This window comes from Mustela nigripes, chromosome 13 (assembly GCF_022355385.1).
Source record: "Mustela nigripes isolate SB6536 chromosome 13, MUSNIG.SB6536, whole genome shotgun sequence".
Lineage (NCBI taxonomy): Eukaryota > Metazoa > Chordata > Mammalia > Carnivora > Mustelidae > Mustela > Mustela nigripes.
Window position 1 is genome coordinate 26533742 of NC_081569.1, and position 21807 is coordinate 26555548.

Sequence of the window (21807 nt, forward strand, 5' to 3'; positions counted from 1 at the left end):
TATCAAATCCTTTTTCTGCACCTATTCGAACAATCATGTTTTTTCTTTTTCTTTTTTTTGGGGGGGGGGCTGGGGCACAGGGAAGGGCAGAGGAAGGAGAGAGAATCTTAAGCAGGCTCCACAAAAACACGGAGCTTGACATGGGGCTTGAACTCACAACCCTAAGATCATAACCTGATCTGAAATCAAGAGTCGATGCTTAATGGATTAAGCCACCCAAGGTATCCCAATGATCATATGGTTTTTATCCAATTTTCTTATCGATGTATCACATTGACTGACCTGTGGATACTGAAACACTCTTTCATCCCAGGAATGAATCCCACATGATTGTGAATGACTTCTAATGTATTTGTTGGATTTGGTTTGCTAGTATTTTGTTGAGGACTTTTGCATCTATATTCATCAGAGATCTTGGCCTGTAGTTCCTTCTTTTTTTTTTTGGTGGTATCTTTATCTAGTTTTGGTATCAGGGTGATGCTATCCTCATGCAATAAATCTGGAAGTTTCCTTTCTTTTTCTGTTTTTTGGAATAGTTTGAGAAGAACAGAGTTTGGTAAAATTTACTTGTAAAGTTGTCTGTTCTTGGACTTCTGTTTGTTGGGTTTTTGATTACTGATTCAATTTCATTGCTGGTAATTGGTCTGTTCAAATTTTCTGTTTCTTCCTGCTTCAGGTTTGGGAAGTTAAATATTTCTAGCAATTTATCTATTTCTTCAAGGTTGTCCATTTGTTGGAATATAATTTTTTTTTAAAGATTTTTTTTTTAAGATTTTATTTATTTATTTGACAGAGATCACAAGTAGGCAGAGAGGCAGGCAGAGAGAGAGAGAGGAGGAAGCAGGCTCCCTGCTTGAGCAGAGAGCCCGATGAGGGGCTCGACCCCAGGACCCTGGGATCATGACCTGAGCCGAAGGCAGAGGCTTTAACCCACTGAGCCACCCAGGCACTCCTGGAATATAATTTTTCATAATATTCTCTTATAACTGTCTTTCTGTGGTATTGGTTGTGATTTCTCTTTTCTCATTTTTAAAAAAGATTTTATTTATTTATTTGACAGACAGAGATCACAAGTAGGCAGAGAGGCAGGCAGAGAGAGAGGAGGAAGCAGGCTCCCTGCTGAGCAGAAAGCCTGATCCCAGCACCCTGGGATCATGACCTGAGCTAAAGGGAGAGGCTTTAACCCACTGAGCCACCCAGGAGCCCCTTTCATTTCTAATATTTATTTGAGTATTCCCTCTCTTCTTTTTTGAAAATGAATGGTTTTAAAATGAAAGGCTAAAGGTTTATCAATTTTGATTTTTTCAAGGAACAAGCTCCTGGTTTCAGATTCATTACATTATATATATTTTAGATTCTATCTCATTTATTTCTGCTCTAATATTCATTCCTTCCTTTCTTCTGCTGGTTTTGGGTTTTGATAGCTGTTCTTTCACTAGCTCTTTTAGATGTAAGGTTAGGTTGTCTGGGGCTGTTTTTGCTTCTTGAGGTAAGCCTACATTGCTATAAACTTCCTTCTTAGAACCACCCTTGTTGCATCCCTAAGACTTTGAACTATTGTTTTCATTTTCATTTGTTACCATGTAATTTTTTATTTCCTTTTTGATTTCTTGTTTGACCTATTTATTGTTTAGTAGCATGTTATTTGTGATCTTTCCAGATTTTCTCCTGTGGCTGACTTCTAGTTTCATAGTGTTGTGGTCAGAAAAGATGTATGGCATGACTTCAATCTTTTATAATTTGTTAAGACTTGTTTTGTGGGCTAATATGTGATCTATTCTGGAGGATGTCTTGTGTGCACTTGAGTGTGTATGCTGCTGTTTTAGGAGGGATGTTCTGAATATATGTTATATACTTTAGTGTGTTATTCAAAGCCACTGCTTCCTTGTTGATTTTGTTTGACGTCCACTGATAAGTGGGGTGTTAAATTCCCCTAATATTATTGTATTATTGCCAGTTACTCACTTTATGTTTGTTATTAACTCCTTTATGTATTTGGGTGCTTTCATATTAGGGGCATAAGTATTTACAATTGTTTTATCTTCTTGTTGGATTGTTCTTTTTATGATTTATACAGTGCCTTTCTATATCTTGTGACAGAATTGTTTTAAAGTCTGTTTTGTCCACTACAAGTATTGCTACCCTGGCTTTACCCTCACATCCATTTGCAGGATAAATGTTTCTCCATGCCCTCACTTTCAATCTACATGTGTCTTTAGGTCTGAAATGAGTCTCTTGTAGGCAGCACATAGATGGGTCTTTTTTTTTTTTTTTTAATTCATTCCATCGCCCTATATCTTTTTATAAATCTAAAAAAATATATATTTATTTATTTATTTGACAGACAGAGATCACAAGTAGGCAGAGGGGCAGGCAGAAAGGGGGGGGGGGAGCAGGCTCCCTGCTGAGCAGAGAGCCCGACGTGGTTTACAAATTTTTTTTAAGATTTTTATCACCCTATATCTTTTGATTGGAGACTTTATACATTTACATTCAAAGTAATTATTCATATATGTGTATTTATTGCCAATTTGGTACTTGTCTTGTGGTTGTTTTTGTAGTTTATCTCTGTATCTTTCTTCTCTTGCTCTCTTCTCTCAGTTTGCCAGCTTTCTTTAGAAATTTACTTTGATTCATTTCTGTTTATTTTTTTGCCTGTGTGATACTGGTTTTTGATTTGTGGTTAACATTAGGTTTGTATTTAACATCTTCTGCATATTGCAATCTATATTAAGATGATGTTCGCTTCAGTTTGAACCCATTTTTTACTTCTTCCCCCCATATTTTAGGTATATGGTATCATACTTGACATTCTTTTATTTTGTATGTCCTGGGACTTTTATGGATATGTTTATTTTTATTGTTTTTGTGCTTCCAATTTTTCTTAGTCTTAATTATGGTTTTTCCTTCCTACTCAAAGAATCCCCTTTAACATTTCTAGTAGGGCTGGTTTAGTGGTCATAAATTCCTTTAACTTGTGTTTTTGTGAGAAACTTTTATTCTCTCCTTCTATTCTGAATGATAGCCTTATGAACAGGGTATTCTTGGCTGATTTTTTCCTTTCAGTATGATGAATCTATAGATCATCCCACTCCTTTCTGTTCTTCGAAATTTCTGCTGAAGAATCCTGATACTTTCATTTGGTTTCCCTTGTACATAACAGTTTTCGCTTTCTGCTTTTAAAATTCTCTATCACTACTTTTTGCCATTTTAATTACTATGTGTCTTGGTGTGGACATCCTTGGGTAGATTTCGTTGGTGGCTCTCCGTGACTCCTGGATCTGGACTTCTCTTTCCTTTCCCAGATTTGGGAAGTTTTCATCTATTATTTCTTCAAATAAATTTTCTGCCCCCCTTCTCTCCCTTCTTCTGGGATCCCTAATAATACAAATGTTGTTATACTTGATCATGTTGCTGTGTTCCCTACATCAAATCTCATTCTGCATAATTTTATTTCTCTCACCTGCTCAGCTTGACTATTTTATATTTCTCTGTCCTGCAGCTCACTGGTACGTTCTTCTGCTCTTCTAACCTTCTATTTATTCCAGCTAGTGTATTTTTAATTTTATTTATTGTGTTCTTTATCTCTGATCAGTTCTCTTTGTTGTTGTTAAGGGTCTCATTGATGTGTTCCACTCTTTTTAAACCCAATGAGTATCTTTATAAGGTTACTTTAAATTCTCTATCAGGCGCATTACTGATCTCCATTTGCTTAGGTCTCTCGTGGGTTTTTTCCCCCCTATTCTTTCATTTGGGACATATTCCTCTCTCTCTTCATTTTCTTTAACTCTCTGTGTCTGTTTCTAAGTGCTGGGAAATTCAGCTATGTCTCCTGCTCTTGAAAGTAGTGGCCTTATGAAGAAGGTCTCTGCTATGCAGTGTTCCCTGTTCACCAGAACCTAGCACTTCAGGGGTATCTCCTCTATGTGTTGTGTATGTCCTGCTGTTGTGGCAGAGCTGCTTTTTCCTTCAGTCTAATTGTCTTCAGTGGCTCTCTCTGTCTGTTATGGGGAGTACTTGGTCCCTGTGTTGTTAGTGGGCTAGTCTCGCACCACCTACAGATTGAATTGAGTCAGACTAGGCGTTTGCCAGAGATGCAGTAGCACCAAACTTTCCCTGTGTTGTCCCCTGAACTTTTGTTGGTGGGCAGAGCTTGCAGACAGACCAGTTGTCTGCCCCAACCCACTGCTGGGCCCTCTGTCTGACTGATGTGTGTGGTTATCTTTTTCTCTCTGCAGGGTAAGAGTCACTTGGAAGTGGTGCTGGCCCCTGTTAAGGCGCTTGCATACTGCCAGGCTGTGGCACCCCCCAGATGAGCTCTGGCCAAGGTGTACTGAGGGGCAGAGCTGCAATGGTGAGCAGTGGGGGACCCTGGTATGGTGGTGTTAGCAAAGTTTGTGCAGCACCAATCCTCTGCAGGATGGTTCTTCCTGAGACAGGAGTGAGGCATATTTGTCTAAAGGGTGCAGATCTGTTGTAGCATAGCACAGGGGAGTGGGGCAGCAGTGTTAGCAAGTGAGGTAGTTGAGTGTCAGCATGGTGCTGGTTATTGCAGGAGGCCATGTGTTTATGCTGGGGGGCAGGGGATGGACATGGCACCTGCTGCTCCTTTGTTCCTGGAGAAGTCTCTCAAGGATTTCTGTTTTGCATGACAGTTCTGAAATAAGTAAACTACTCTCCTTTTCATTTGCCCCAGGCGGTTTTTCAAACTGCTGCTTCTAAGTTATGTCTCCATAAGGCTGCTGTACCAAAGACATGGCTAATCACCCTACAATTCATAGGAAAATCCCCACAATAAAAAATAACTGGTCTTGGGACGCCTGGGTGGCTCAGTTGGTTAAGCAGCTGCCTTCGGCTCAGGTCATGATCCCAGCGTCCTGGGATCGAGTCCCACATCGGGCTCCTTGCTCAGCGGGGAGCCTGCTTCTCCCTCTGCCTCTGCCTGCCATTCTGTCTGCCTGTGCTCGCTCTCTCCCCCCCCTCTCTGATTAATAAATAAAATTAAAAAAAAAAAAAAAAACAAAAAAAAAACAAAACTGGTCCAAACTGAGGACAGTACTGCATCTGAGAAACCCTGATTTAGCTTAATTTGATATAAAATCATGGACCTGTACCCTGATATCTTGCCTCCTGTATGAGACTCCCACTTTTTTCTGTTATTAAAAACTGTGGGGGTGCCTGGGTGGCTCAGTGGGTTATAGCTTCTGCCTTCGGCTCGGGTCATGATCCCAGGGTCCTGGGATCGAGCTCTGCATTGGGCTATCTGCTCAGCAGGGAGCCTGCTTCCCCTTTCCTCTCTGCCTGCCTCTCTACCTACTTGTGATCTCTGTCTGTCAAATAAATAAATAAAAACAATATTAAAAAAAAAAAAACTATGAAAAAGTCTTCTTCATGAAGAGATAGACAACAAAAACAAGTAAATCTATTGTGTACGTCTTCTGTGCCAGATAATATTCTAAGCCCTTTGTACATGTTAGTGCATTCAAAATTCCCAACCACCCTGTGACAAGGTCTTGTTATGAACTCCACTGGAGACACTGAGGCCCAAGAAGGCCCACCGAACTTCATGATGCCTTCCAGGGAGGGTCACCCAGAGCCTGTAATCTGAAGCTTCAGCCCCAGGCCTGATGTGGACAACAAACTTGCAGCAGTGACAGCTGTCACAGTATGCATTACCTGAGGGGTCCCCAGTCTTTCAATCAGAGGGACAAGATGCAGTGGTGCATACTTTGATTCCAGTCTTTTCATTTTGGCATCAAGTCTCTCTCCCTCTGCAGTGGAAAAAATATTTTAATTTCTGCATTTTTATTTTAATTTTTTGCATGAAGAACGATTGCTGAAGTTTAATTTTGTCAAAGAAACAAATGAAAGATTTCTTAAGTTAACATTATATATAGAGATTCTCTCTGAACATTACAGAATTGGCTTATTTTAATTCAAAACGATAAGACTGACTTTCTGTTCAATATTCATTTTTTGAAACATAAAAATTCCAAATGTAATCAAAATAAGAGAATAGTACAAAACCCTCTGTACCCATCCGCTGCATGAGTATCAACTCATGACATTCTTGTTTCATAGATACTCAACCATTATGAAACAACAGGATAGTAGCTATTCTGAAGCACATCCAAGACTTATCTTTTCAGCCTTTAATACTTCAATTATTCAGTATTAATCTAACCATGTTGCTTACCAATTACCTCCAGTTATGATGGAACAGGCACTGAAACTCAAACAAAACTGGCACTAAGTTCTCTGGTCACAAGGACTAAGTGTCACCACTACAAAGGTTAGTCTGCACTCCCTGGTAAGAGATACACAGACTTACCTTTCACGTGGACTCTCGGCAGGATGTTCTGAAATGGGGCTGCGTGCAAGAGGTCACACACTTCTTCTAAAGACTAGACCAAAAGAAGAGGACTGCATTAGGACATTTACCTCATCCAAAGACAGATAAGTTGTGCTGAAAACAAGATCTCTATTTGCCATTTAGTGTAAAACAAATACTCTAAGTGGCACCATGCAGTAGAATTCTCTGGGATGATGGAAATGTTTTCTGTTTGTGTTATACACTGAAATGTTACCAGCCACATATGGCTAGTATACCTGAATAACTGAATTTAAATTGTATTTACTTTTAATTAATTTAAATATAGACATGAGTAAAAACCAGTGTTGAATACTGAAAACAATGGCCTTTGTTTTCTAGGATTTACCAGTCTGGCAGCCCTGATCTGCTAATTTGCTACTAGCCTCTTAAGAAGTTTGTAACTTAGTTATAACAGTTTACAACAATATACTACTACATAGACAGGAGGAAGGGTAATTCCTCTGTGAACAGCACTAGACGCAGAAGGCAAGGCAGCATCACCTTTGTACACAAACGAAGTTCTGAGCAGTCACTCTGAACCTGCTTTTGGATCACAACACCTCTAAAGACTTGGTAATAAAAACCCTGCAGAATATCGCTGTGTAAAGGGCAAGTTTACCTCTGATATCACAGGGGTTACAGAACTCCTAAAAACTTACCAAAAACCCAAATGTAGTCAAGAACAGGGTATTTTGCAGACTCAGAGGCTCTTAAACTATAGAGAAGGGCCCTGAAGACTGGTGTGTTCCCCATGGGGCTGGTAGAAGATATGAATGAGTTCTCTCACGCCTCCTACTCTATAGCCATCCTGAAATCTTATAATCCCACAGTAATAAGACAAATTTCTTTTTTTTTTTTTTAAGATTTTATTTATTCATTTGACCGACAGAGACAAGTAGGCAGAGACAGGCAGAGAGAGAGGGGGTGAAGCAGGCTCCCCACCAAGCAGAGAGCCCAATGCAGGGCTCGATCCCAGGATCCTGGGATCATGACCTGAGCTGAAGGCAGAGGCTTTAACCCACTGAGCCACCGAGGCACCCCAATAAGACAAATTTCTAAACAAAGAAACTGTTTTCAGAAAGTCAAGACATATATCAAATGATGGTATTTTTCCTTCTGAAAATTTCCCTGAATTATGGCAAAGCTAAGACCAAGAAGGGGAAGAGAAGACTTTTTGTACTTACCAAGTGAGGCTCCTATTGTCACAAAACATAAATCTAGTGCAGCTGCCCCTTGTTCCACCTCCAGAAGGAGATGTATCCCTCCGTACCATGTCTCTGTTCCTGAGGCCAGCAGCAAAGCATGAACTCCCCCATGCAGAATATATGTAGTAGAAGCTACCTCTAGACCAGTGTACCCAGGTCCTGTTCCCCTGGGCCTTCTATTCTAGGTGAGGACGATGTTGGGGGAGGAGAGAGGAACAAGCTAAAAAAGGGGACAAGATGAGATGATGATTCTGTGTCATGCAAACACATTAGAGGGCGATATCAATGGAATTCTATGCAGCTACAAAAAGGATAAGGAATGTCACCACTTCCTAATGTACAATGATCTCCAGGATGTATTTACTGTTGAGTGAAAAAAGCAACATGGAGAGGAATGAATGCTGGCCTGCACCAACAGAGTGTGAAAGGTAGGTGACTGACTGCCAGAAATTGATCAGGCGAATGGATGACAGGTGGGAGCCTTGGTTAAGGAATGACAGCTGCCAAGCAGGAATGCTGGGGCAGAGCACACAAGAGAGCTCTGCAGGCAGTTCAAGGAGCCTACAGGCCAGCAAAACCACTCAAGTGGGGAAGGGTACATCCAACTGTGCTGCTTCCTGGTTCTGTTACCAATGAGCTCAAATTTTTGCCCCCAAACCAAACCAGAAAAATTGAGAATAGTTACAAAAACCAGCATTTAAAACAAGCAATTGACACTATACTAAAATAAAAAGTTTATTAAACACACACATACATAAACTAAAAACAAACAAACTAACCCTAAAACCCAAACAAACAAACAAAAAACCCCAACTACATTATCAAACTTTCTGGGCTAGTTTTTAGAAGTTTTTAAACTTAAATCCCATTTAGTTAGGGATGCCTGGGTGGCTCAGTTGGTTAAGCGTCTGCCTTTGGCTCAGGTCATGATCCCGGGGTCCTAGGATTGAGCCCCGCATCAGGCTCCCTGCTCAACAGGGAGTCTGCTTTTCCCTCTCTCTCTCCCTCTGCCCCTCCTCTACTTGTTCTCTCACTTTCTGTCTAATAACATCTTAAAAACAAATAAATAAATCCAATTTAGGGGACATACAGTGTATTACTCGTTTCAGGGGTAGAATTTAGTGATTCAGCAGTTGCATATAACACCCGTGCTCATTACATCAAGTGCCCTCCTTAATGTCCATCACCCAGTTACCCAATTCCCCCACCTCCTTTCCAGCAACCCTGTTTGCTTCCTCGAGTTAAAAGTCTCTTATGGGTTTGCCTCCCTCTTGTTCTTATCTTATTTTTCCTTCCCTTCCCTTATCTCTTTTGTCCCTTAAACTCCACATATGAGTGAAATCATCTGATATTTGTCTTTCTCTGACTGACTTATTTTGCTCAGTATAATACCCTCTAGTTCCATCCATGTCATTGCAAATGGCAAGATTTCATTCTTTTTGTTGGCTGCATAATGTTCCTGTGTGTGTGTGTGTGTGTGTGTACTTTTTTATACCAGGCTAGGTTTGTAGGGAGCAGAATTTGAAAAGCAAAATTAAACAAATTTCTTCAGAAAGTTAAATGTATCCACACAATGCACGGATTTGGTAAGATCAACATTTTTGGCTACTGAATCCAATCCTGGCACTGGCTGGGGCCACTACTGCGCAATAGCATGGTCAGGCCCGTGGGCCGGCACATGCTTGCTGCCCTGGCAGCTGGGTCACAGTTACCACACTTTTCTAACGTGACAGTCTGATTTACCCCGATTATCTCCAGTCATAATAGTGGGAACCCACACAAATACCAAAACATACTACCACCTTCCTCAGAGAGTCCAAAATAAGCACCAAGAACAGATCAATGTCTGGAGTCTTCAAAACTGTACTTGGGTTTGATGGGATTTGGGCATAACCACATGAGATGGAGTGAGAATAGCCATGCCGTCTTCAACCTTGGGGAGTTTCACACTGATGGGTCTACAGGAAATAGCACCTCCTACTTCCAAAAGGACAAAAGCAACACCACAGAATTCCAATCTGGGGCCAGGTCTGCTGCCCAACACAGAAAGTTTGGCTTCTCACCACTTGCACAAGATGCATGGACAAGGGAATCCAGAGAAAGGAGAAGTGAAGGGGTGACAGTGAGCAGAGGGCGTGAGGAGGGGTGGTGACAGGCATTCCTTTGAAGCAGGGCCACTGCTTCCATAAGAGAGTAATACATGATGCTCACTATGCCTCAGGCATGGGCCCTGGAATCTGCTGCACTCAACTCGGATGTAGATGATGCTCTTTTCATTCAGTTTCAGAAATATTCACACACTCATAAGCCAAAGTTTGCTCTCAAATCAACTGACAAATTTATAACATTTTTAAAAAAAGATTTTGTTGGGCGCCTGGGTGGCTCAGTGGGTTGAGCCTCTGCCTTTGGCTCAGGTCATGATCTCAGGGTCCTGGGATCGAGTCCCACATCCGGCTCTCTGCTTGACAGGGAGCCTGCTTCCTCCTCTCTCTCTGCCTACTTGTGATCTCTGTCTATCAAATAAATAAATAAAATATTTTTAAAAAAATAAAAAAGATTTTGTTAATTTATTTCTTTGTCAGAGACAGAGAGAGAGTGAGAGCGCACAAGCAGGCAGAGAGGCAGGCAGAGGCGGAGAGAGAAGCAGGCTCCCTGCTGAGCAAGAAGCCCGATGCGGGACTTGATCCCAGGACCCTGGAATCATGACCTGAGCCGAAGGCAGCAGCTTAGCCAACTGAGCCACCCAGGTGTCCCAAAAAATTTGTAACATTTTATAACATTTTTCCTAGGTGCCCAGTACTGTCCTTACCACTCAAAGGAGCCAGGCACAAGAGTATTCACCTAAGACACAAGCCTGGTTCCAGAAGGGAGAAGATGAGGGGGATCTGTGTGCTAGAGACCCAATACTCACCAGGCCCCCAAGGCCTAGAGGATCCCTTCACTGATGAGACCAATTCCCACTGAATGGTGGTGAGGTCTTTAAGAGTACTACACGACTCTCACAAGGGATTTGCTTTTCTTGAGAGATATGTTAACAGGCATAATTCAAGGAACCAGAGAGCAAGGATCACACTGGTTCAAGATCCCTCTTTTTCTAAGTTTCTAATACAGCATCACACTCCACCCTAAAGCCAAGGAGTGTCCAATTGTTGACCTGACAATGGGTGTACACTGTTCCTCTGAGCTGATGAGAGAGAAGTTCTGCCCTTCCAGCATTGAACCTCTATGGTTCTATGATTCTTTTATGTCCATACAAGGATCCTTGACATCTTCTATTTTGTAGGTGAAGAAAAGCTTTTGATAGTTTATTTCCTAAAAGCACAGCTAAACCAGAGGAAAAACCAGCCTTCTATGGTTCCCTGCCATTAAGTGAATTCCATAAGCCAGTCCTCCCTCAGTAAAATTTGGGGCTTCCTGCCATAACCCAAAACCAGGGACTAAAAGGCACCTTTAGACTTAGACACATATGGACAAGAAAATTTCACTTTATGTTGCATGTTCAGGAAAAGTCAGTACATTAAGGGAATCTTCCTATAATAAATATTTAAAATTCATGATAAGAGATTATGATTTAAAGTAATTCTTCATGGGGTGCTTGGGTGGCTCAGTCAGTTAAGTGTCTAGCTTCAGCTCAGGTCACGATCCTGGGATCAAGCCCCACATCAGGATCCCTGCTCCGTGAATCTGCTTCTCCCTCTCCCTCTGCCCTTCCACCCTGATCATGCCCTACTCCTCCCCTCTCAAATAAATAAATAACATCTAAAAAAATAAATAAATAAAGCAACTCTTCCTAACTTTTCTGGTTGTTAAGAATTCACAAATATTGGGGCACCTGGCAGGCTCAGTTGGTTAAGCCTCCAATTTAGTTTTGGCTCAGGTCATGATCTCAGAACCATGGGACTGAGCCCTGTGTTGGACTCTGCTCTCAGCAGGGAGTCTGCTTCTCTCTCTCTCTTTCTGCCCCTCCCCCTAGTCATATGTGCTCTCTCTCTAAAATAAATAAATCTTTTTTAAAAAAATTCACAGATAGTGCAATAGAAGATTCAGTTCTCCCTAATGTTCCTGGAGCAAGGCTGGCCTGGATGTCAGCTGCTTGCTGGCCCCACAGCCAGCCTGCCTGCTCTTTGCAGGGCTGCTCAGTCCACCCTGTGACTTTGGTGGGTCCTCCACCTCATGCTGTCACTCCTGCTGTGGGAGAGCGTGGAACATGAGGGGCTGTTCACTCAGAGTCCATGCTGACTTGCAGATGGCCTAGGGTGCCCTCTCATTGTTACCATGTGGAAAGGGTCTACCCAGGATCACAGCAACAGAGGGGAAAGCCAAAAGATCCAGGTCCCGATGGGAGGCCATGAGCTCCCAGAGGTATCCACATCCAACCTTGGACTACCTGACAACATATATCTATATATCTATATCTATATCTGTATTTTTGTAAGTGGATGTAAAGTGGCCAATCCAGTAGCTTGGCCCCTAGAAACATGGCAGTCTGAATGCCATACCCTGATAGGCATATGGGCACCATGGTCCCAGTCACTGCGAAACATGACCCCGTCCACGTCAAGCTCCCAGGGCTCTGAAGAAAGGAGAGTGTGTTAAGAAGCAACACAGCAGAAGATTTTCCCAAATAGGTCTAAAGACAATAACCAATTAACACTGAAATGCCAATATGCTTCTTCAATACATTTGGCAAGCTGATACTGATACTCTGAACTTTCAGAGCAGAGCAAAGATATATGGAGATACAATATACTCTTGAAGAATATGGTAAGGAAACGCGTCCTGTCAGTGAGTAAGACTTAAGTTAGAGCGATACGTCACATGTTTTTTAGCTGGAGCAAATAGTATATAATAAAACATTCCACAGGGCTCACATAGTAAAACATTCTTAAACGATGAATTATCTTGCATTTTTGTTTTTTAGTTATAGGAAACAAATTCAAATTAAAATCTAAATAGTCACACACACAAAAAGAATGGTGCTTTACCCTCATTAAATAACCCTAATAAATCTGGCCTCTAGAAAAATGCCTTTTTTAGGCACCTGTGGGGAATGACTCTGCGTGGCCTGGGGTTTGGCTGGGCTGAGCACTCACCAGGCTTTGCTCGATGAGCAGGCAGAAGAGGACGGCATTGCCCACTTCCCGCAGGTTTTGGAAGCACACGGTCTTCAGCTCCGCATACTCAACAATGTCCTTCAGCTGGTGGTGGAAGAACTCTAGGATGCCTGTGGTATCAGAGAGTGAGTAGAGAGACTGAGGGGGTTGGAGGCACAGTCTGCGGTCTACAACTAGGAGCACTCGTGCTGGCCATGAAACATCCTCAGACACGGCCACTGTGCCTGCTATGAAGATGGCCACGTGTCCCCTGACCCCGACATCTTTCTTGTTTGTCCATCACCGAGGCCTTGGGCCTTGGCTCCAAAGCCTCCATCTCTATCAACCCTGTATCTTCGGAGGAAGCACCACATTACAAAAATAAAGGAAAAAGACCACATCTCCAGCAGAAACGGAAAGGGCTTTGAAAAATTCAGTATCCCCTCACAGGCACAGAAGGGAACATACTTAATCTGATACACGGCATCTATAAAAAACCTGCAAGTAATGTCATACTCAGTGGTAAAACCTGCATACTTTTTCCCTGAGCTCCAGAGCAAGACAACACATTTTCTTCACTGTTCTAGAGATCCTGCACATCGTAAAGGGCACAGCAAGACCAGGCATAAAAGCTGGAGAGAAAGTGAATATTCCTTAATTTTGATCTATACATTCAAATGACGACCCAGTGAAAAATCCACAAACTGACCCCAGAATTTATGTAGTCATGCAGAAGACATAGAATAGCCAAAACAACTCAAAGAAGAACAAAGTTAGAGACTTAACAGGTTTCAAACTCCTCAGGCCAACATGCCTGGTCCCAACTGCCATTTTGCAAGGACAACCAGGGCAGTTGACCCAGCAGATGAGTTTCCTGCCCCTCTCTGGTTGGTGATCTTCAAGGTCCTGGTGCTGTCCAGGAGTCAAGGTCTCCCAGTGTTCAGAGCCCCATCATGTAGCTGACCAAGGGTGCTGCCTCCCCACTACCAGCTTCCTCCCTCAAATGTGGTAATTCCCGCACACCTGCTCCCTGATGGAAGGCTGGTTTGTTTCTTCTACTGGAAACTGATTAATCAGACTTTGATTAGATTCCTGGCTTCCTCCCACCCAGGCAAAGCAGATCCTATCCTTACCAGTAAATTTCGACTTGATTTCCTACATTGGGGTTTGACCTCTCATGCTGTTCCCTCCATGCTGCGCCCCCATGGAGGTGCCACACTCACCAGGAGAGCCATACTCATGCCGGGGCAGGCGGCAGATCTTGGGCATCACCTCCATCAGTGTCTTCACGTACTGCAGGATTGTGCCTTGCAGCTGCAGGAGAGAGAGGCTGACATCATTGTCCCAGAGGTTGTGAGTGGTGCATGGGGCTTGTAAAAAGGAGTCTGTTTGTAAAACACACAGCAATGAGCAGGACCGAAAATCACGTTGGCTGGGAAAGGAAATCCTATCCACAGAACGAAAACAACTGCCACCAGGGTGACTTAACAAGACTAACTAAATGCATGTTCTAAAACACGATTCCCCAGGGCGTACCTGGGTGACTCAGTAGGTTGGGGCCTCTGCCTTTGGCTCAGGTTATGATCCCAGGGTCCTGAGATAGAGCCCCACATCGGGCTCTCTGCTCAGCATGGAGCCTGCTTCCTCCTCTCTCTCTGCCTGCCTCTCTGCCTACTTGTGATCTCTATCAAATAAATAAATAAAATCTTAAAAAAATAAAACACAATTCCCCTTTCAGGAGGCAAATGGTGTGAGCTGTGACAGTGGGAAGGCAAGGGACTCCAACTTTGGTGAGCACAGTGGCTCTGGGGAAGCAACATCCTCATGGGGTGGTTCCTGTATTCTTCTGCTTGATTTGGTGCAGCTCCAACACTGGACTCTGTCACCTCATGCGCCTAACAGCTTCCAAGTTATGTGTTTTGGGGCAAAGGCTCTAGAGACTGAGTGGGTCATGTAGTCATGGCTGTGTCAAAAGACCTGACTTTTATATATTCTAATTGATTTTTGATCCAAAATGATCGTATATTTTGTCAACTTCTGAGAATTCTGTCAACTTCTGCTTTACATTGTTAATAATCGTATCATCTCCTTGAGGATTGCCAGTTTTATCTATGTGGCCAAAAATTCAGCTTTAAGTATGGAAAAGACCTGAAGAATCTTAAAGAAATGGGCTCAACCACAGAAAGACAATTAAAATAGGGGCACCTGGGTGGCTCAGTCAGTTAAGCATCTGCCTTTGGCTCAGGATCTTGGGGTCCTGGGATCAAGTCCTGCTCTGGGCTCCCTGCTCAGCAGGAGTCTGCTTCTCCCTTTCCCTTTGACCTTCCCCCTGCTCATGTCTTTCTCAAATAAATAAATAAAATCTTTTAAAAAATGACTAAAATAATGGAAAAAGATTAAAGATTAAGATTTTATGAAGTTCTCAGTTAACAGAAATAATACATAGAAAACTAAATCTATGTAGTCTACAAACATCATTTTCTCACTCTCTTTCCAAAAAGACTTAAGTAAAAGACTTGTAAACATAACTTCTGACCTCAAGTTACAAAGATGAATGTCTAACCCTTTATTCACAGTTTAATCCCTGGCACCCAGGAAAGGGGCATATACCCTGTAAGGGGGTAGGGAAGGCTACTTCTTCATATAAAGGCCACATTTTCTTCTTCTTCTTCTTCTTTTTTTTTTTTTTTTTTAAGATTTTATTTATTTATTTGTCAGGGATAGAGGGAGAGAGAGCGAGCGAGCACAGGCAGACAGAGAGGCAGGCGCAGAGGCAGAGGGAGAAGCAGGCTCCCTGCCGAGCAAGGAGCCCGATGTGGGACTCGATCCCAGGACGCTGAGATCATGACCTGAGCCGAAGGCAGCCGCTTAACCAACTGAGCCACCCAGGCGTGCCAAGGCCACATTTTCTTATAAGGAAATGTCTATTTGGGCACTTAGCTTTTTCTATGAATTACTTAAAATGGACCGGGCTTTTCCACCCCAGTGAATTCAAGGCTGTGTGAGATGCTGTTTTTTTTTTTTTTTGTAATAAAAGCTTCATATATGGTCTTACCTGTTCCTAGCATAGAGCTCCTAAAACCCTTCAAATTATCCTAAAAGAGCTTCTTAAAGGTGTCTCTTGTTATGTTAATGAGGTGACCGTCGGAAAGCACCTACCCATGGGGGCTGGTTGCCAGAAGAACCAACCCCATGGTAAGATTTGGGACTTTTAATCCCACCCCTAGACCTCTGGGGATGGGGAAGGGGCTAGAGGTTCATTCAGTCACCAAAGGCCAATGATTTAATCAGTCCTGCCTATGTAGTGAAACTCCCTTAAAAACCTAATAGGGTGGGGTTTGGAGAGCTTACAAGTTGGGGAACCAGAACAGTTCCAAAAGTCACCTTGAGGGTACCCAAACTGCACGAGGACAAAAGTTCCTTATTCGGGACCTCTAGCTATGTAGGTCCTTCACCTGACTGTTGATTTGTATGCTTTGTAATAAACTGGTAATCTAGTGAGTAAACTGGTCTCCTGAGTTTGTGAGCTGCCCTAGCAGTTAACTGAACCCAAGAAGGGGGCTGCAGAAACCTCGGATTTATAGCCAGTGGGTCAGAGGCACAGGTGACAAATTATATTAAGAGATTGAATGAGGGTGGGTGTGGGGCAGTGTGGGTAAAAGCCCTTGAACTGTGCGATCTGATGCCACCTCCAGGTAGACAGTGCTAAAATTGAGTTGAACTGCAGGACACCCAACTGATATCCAAGAATTGCTCAGTGGAGTGTTTGAATCCTTTATTCCCCTCCTCACAGGACATTTGGGTGCAGAACCCTTCACCATGTAAAGGAAGTCCATGGAAGGAAACGTACCAGGCTCTTCACCACCTTCAGTAGCTCCTCCATGACCACGGCAATACCCTGGTAGCCGAGCAGCCGGCAGATGACCTGGAAGTGAGGAGGCCCCACGAAGTTCCGGTAGCTGCCATAAATGCTAGAGTACGCCAAGTTCAAAGCCTGGGGGATAAAGAATGTAAGTGTTTCATGAAGTCTCCAGTGTTCTCCATATGCTTATTGTGCCCATAAGATGAAGAACTGCTGCACCCAAGATCCAGTCACTATACATACCCTTAAGGAGGAGAACACCAGGGAATTTGTTAGACTCCCCCTTACTGGTATTTACGTCTTCAACATAAAGACATGACTAGCAAGCTTGTTAAAACAGAAAGAAAACCAATTTCAAAGATTTATCAAACTGCCAGTTCTACAGAAGCCATTTTGAGATCCTGGAAAGAGAGACAAGCACATCCTCACTGCTACCTCCTCAGAGCTGCGCCCAGTCTCCAGAGGACAGAGTACAACAGAGCAGTGGAAACTGTCTTCTCAGGGACACACATGGAGCTGGAGACAGAGGCTCCCACAAGGCGAGCAGGTGACAAAGGCAATCAGGGTGGTCTCCGGTAGGAGGGCGCCTCCAAGCTTATCTAAGGACATGGTGCACACTCAGCAGGAGGATGCCTAACAAGTATTCAGTGCTGTGTGTTTCCCTATGGGCACTTATTCAGCTGCATCCCACAAATTCTGATAGATTTAGATTTCATTTCCTTAGGTGTCTTTTTAAAAAATTTCCCTTGAGACTTCCTCTTGACCCATGGATCATACAGAAATGCAGTAGTTTCCAAGCCTTTGGAGATTATCCTGTCATCTTATTATTACTGACTTCTAATTAAATCCACTATGGTCAGAGAACACACTCTGTATGACTTCAACTCTTTTAAAATTTCCTTGAGGTTTGTTTTATGGCCCAGAATATGGTCTATGTGGGGGAATGCTCCCTGGGCACTTGACAACAATGTACGTTTTGCTGTTGTTGGGTGGAGTGTTCTAGACATGTCAATAATATCCTTTTGGTTGATGCTGTAAACACCTAAAGTTCTTTATTGTTGCTGATTTTCTGTCTACTGACTTTATTGATGACTAAGAATGTTGAATTCCCCAACTATAATTGTGGACTTGCTCATTGCTCCTTTCACTTATGTCAGTACTTGCTTCAAGTATTTTGAAGTTCTGTTGCTTGGTACACAAACATTTAGGATTGCCATATTTTCTTGGTAGCTGGACCCTATAATATAATGTCCCTCTTGGGTTTCCGACTATCTTTACTTCAAAATCTACTTTATGTTATATTAATATAGTCACTCCTTTCTCCTAATTAATGTTTGCATGATGTATTTTTATCCATCCTTTTGCTTTCAACCCACCAATATAATTTATTCGAACTGCATTTCTTGTTCAATCATGTTTTTTGAATTCACTCTGCCAAACTTCAGTATTTTAACTGTATTTAGATCACTTACATTTAGTACATTTATATTTAGTAATTATACATAATGTAATTATTGATAGATAATTAAGTAGGGTCGGCTTCATTCTTCCTGACTTCTTCTGGGTCACTTAAACATTTCTAGAATTCCACTGTGAATGATCTATAGTAATTTCAAGAGGATCTATTCACCCAGATGTGTTAGTTGTTGTTCTAGGTCTTACATTATGAGTTATCACAATCCATTGTTATCAATATTTTACCACTTGGATTTAAGTATATCAACCTCCTCTTCATTTAGGTTCCCTGAATCCTCCCCTGCCCCCTTTATCATTGTCTTAAATATTTCCTCTACATACACCAAAAACCACATCAAAAAGCTGATTCTGAAGAATCAGCAGAGCAGGCCTGGATGCTCAGCTCTTGAGTATCCTCAGAAGCCCTGCTTCCAATTCCTGGGAATTTAGCCTGTAAAATGTTATCAACTGATAAGGTTGTTTTCTACTACTGGGACATTTAACCATGCTACAACTTGTATAGGCTGGATGTATAAATAGTAATTTATGGGGGCTCCTTTCCTTCTGGGAGTTTTGGAGTTTTTAGTAGCTGTGAACAGTCAAGGCAGGAAGCATGTGCCTATGTACCCAGCCCTAGTGAAAGCCTTGGACCTGAGCAATTGAGAGGGCTCCTATTCTCCAGGCAGAAAAACTGCATGAACCATGCAATTCCCATAAGGGACAATGTTGGTAGCCTGTCCCTGGTTCGACCACCATCTGATGTGTCTTTTTTCCCTTACTGGTCCTGCTTTGCATCCTTCTGCAATAAGGACTACAGCTGTGAGTATAACTGACTGAGTCTGTGAGTCCTTCTGGACAATCAGAATGTATGGGTGGTCCTAGAACTCGAAAATAGAATGTATGGGACTAAACAATTACCAAACACAACAATGACCAGGTTGGAAGCTCCGCTAAGTGCCCATCCTGTGCCCAAGCCTACAACCCCACTTACAACCATAATCCCACTTGAAAGGGGGCATATTTTGATCAACAACTTACATATACTTTCCTCTTCCCTATTACTCCTTAAAGCACCACAATGTGTATTTAAATGCTAGGATTCAGGGTGAGGTTTTTGCTTGATAATAAATTGTAATGTTTAAAAAGAAAACCATGAGAAATATCAGTGATATCTGATGGCCTCAGGAGCTTGGGAAGGTGCTGGAGGAGGACCCTTAGCTTACCCCCATCTCATCTCCAAGATAGCATCTATCTCCAAGTCAGTAACATGGAGAGCGATCTGAATCCTGGAAGAACAAACTCCAGAGAAGAAGCTATTATCTGAAATATTAGGAAGATCAGAAAGGCAGAGGGAGGGCACCTGGGTGGCTCAGTTGGTTAAGCAACTAACTGCTCAGGTCATGATCCCGGTGTCCCGGGGTCGAGTCCCACGTCGGGCTCCCAGGTCCACGGGGAGTCTGCTTCTCTCTCTGACCTTCTCCCCTTTCATGCTCTCTCTCTGTGTCTCTCTCTCAAATAAATAAATAAAATATTAAAAAAAAAAAAAAAAAAAAAAAGAAAGGCAGAGGGAGGCTGCCCACAAGAGGAGGGAGCTGTCTGTCCAAAGAGGGCAAAGAAATAGGACCTTGCACCAGGAAGCTCACATAGGGAGGACTAATCTCCGTAACTGTTGGCTTTAAAAACCAGAGGAGCTGCATCAAAATCAAAAGCAAGCCAACACCAGTCATATTATAGTTAAATTTGCAAAATATAGTGATAAAGAAAAAAAATCCTAAAAACAGCAAGACAAAGGAAGTCCCTAACTTACAAGGAAGACCCAATAAGGTTAGCAGCAAATCTCTTTGTAGAAATGTGGCAAACCAGAAGGGACTGACATGATAAATTCAATGTGCTGAGTGGGAAAAATCTGCAGCCAGGAATACTCTATCCAGCTAGGCTAGCATTCAGAATAGAAGGAGAAGAAAAAGTTTCCCAGAAAACAAAAACTGAAAGAGTTCATGACCACTAATCTAGCCCTGAAAGAAATATTAAGAGAGATTCTGTGAGTTCGGAAGGAAAGACAAAAAAGCAACAAAGACTAGAAAGGAACACTAGAAAGGAACAGAAAAAATCTCCAAAAACAATGACAAAACAAGTAAAAACAAGGTACTAAATACATAGCTATAAATAATTACTCTGAATATAAATGGACTAAATGTCCTCACCTCCGCTGAGGGATGTTTGAAGCCAGCCTGGCTATGGCCAGAACACTCAGCAGGGCAGCATTATCCTCCACTCACTGCAAGGTCTGTGACATGTGGCACAAAGAGACCTGGGAAGAGGAGTGGACACAGACAGGCTCTAGGGATAAAGGCCTCTTCCCTTTAACCTCTCTAAATCTAGCCCTCCCTGACTTCAAAAACTGATATCTTGACTCACCAACTGCCAGAAACCTAGGAAAAACATCTTGGGTCTTCCTTTTCTGTCACCCTCCATCTTCAGGTCATAAGCAAGTCCCATCAAGTCCACTTCCAAAATATCCCCTGAACCCATCTACTTCTCTTCACCTCTGTCAATGCCACTTAGTCCAAAGCACCACCTCCTGCTTGGACTAGGGTAACATCTCTCCACCAGCCATCATTCTCCATTTACCTCCTGATGCCCCATCCCCCCGGCCCTAAGTTGCCTACCATAAACCCCTACCCACCCCATCTCATGACAGAGCCTTGGCCCTCAGGGCCCCCTTCAGGATTGGTTCCTCCTCAGCATCCAGACCTTGCCAGAGCGAGACCTCTCAAAAAACCAGCTCTGTCACAACATCCTAGCATGTGGTACCAGCTAAATGCAGAAAACAGGGATAGCATCAATTTCAGCTTGCAATTCCACATATCCTTGCAAAACAGGTGGCTTCTATTAATGCCAATGCTTGTTTCCCCTTCATCCCAAATATATCCTCTACTTAACCCTCTGGCTTGTCCCACTAAGACATCTATTCTTCTTGGCTGACAGGCTGAAAACTTTAAATGGACACATTAGTTTGTAAAGTGTTGTGAGGCTGTGATTAAGACAGAGTGGGCGGCTAAAGGGAGATGACATCACAAGCCTGGAGAAGTTGGAGGAGAGACGAAGACTGAGCCAAGGACCGGTCTCTTCAAAGACCTGTCGTAAGGGAAGACTGACATGTTGACACCCTCCTGAGAGCCACCACAAGAGACCTGAAGGTAGTCCTTTTATGTAATTATGTTAATAGGCTCATTTCTGCACCTTTGAGAATAACATGCAGAAAATACAGAGAAGATACTGCTCAAACCTCAGTCCCTCAGAGCTTCAGAGCAGAATGAGCAGCAGCTGCTCAGTGCTAAAGGCTCAGATGCTGCAGGGCCTAGTGTGTATAGCTGGGAAAGGGGGTGAGCCCCCGCTTCCCTACACAGCCCACAGGCTGGGCCGTGTAAAGACTGAGACCAAAACCAACACTGGAGTGAGCAGTTTAAAATCCTAGTGAGAACAGTACAAACAGAGTTCAGAAAAAGAAAACCTTTCTCAGCCTTAGCCCTCCCAGAGAGACAGCCACTGTTTAGCATTCCAATAATCTTTGCTCTGCATATATCTTTTTGTAATTAGGGTAATTCTATTTGGAGTATGATTTAAGTTAATAAAACACAGATCCCACAAGATGTCACAAGATTTACATAAGTATTTGTAATGAGTATATTGTATTCCACTGAACACTAAGATATTCTAATATTCTTGATGGTTAGTTAGGCTGCTTCCATATTTTTTATCACAATGTTGTATGACCACCCCCATAACAGACCTTACTTTATTTATACTTGTCTTACT

The 21807-nt window shown here is 42.6% G+C and overlaps 1 protein-coding gene across 1 annotated transcript in view; it reads right to left on the reverse strand.

The window, feature by feature from the left end:
• Positions 1-21807, reverse strand: part of CYFIP1 (cytoplasmic FMR1 interacting protein 1) — a 120897-nt gene that overhangs the window by 6731 nt on the left and 92359 nt on the right. Inside the window, exons 24-28 of the mRNA XM_059371743.1 lie at positions 16522-16665; positions 13895-13985; positions 12672-12802; positions 6332-6404; positions 5677-5771 (exon numbers count right to left, since the gene is read on the reverse strand). Coding sequence (XP_059227726.1) covers positions 5677-5771; positions 6332-6404; positions 12672-12802; positions 13895-13985; positions 16522-16665 — 534 coding nt within the window. The remainder of the gene's footprint in view (positions 1-5676; positions 5772-6331; positions 6405-12671; positions 12803-13894; positions 13986-16521; positions 16666-21807) is intronic.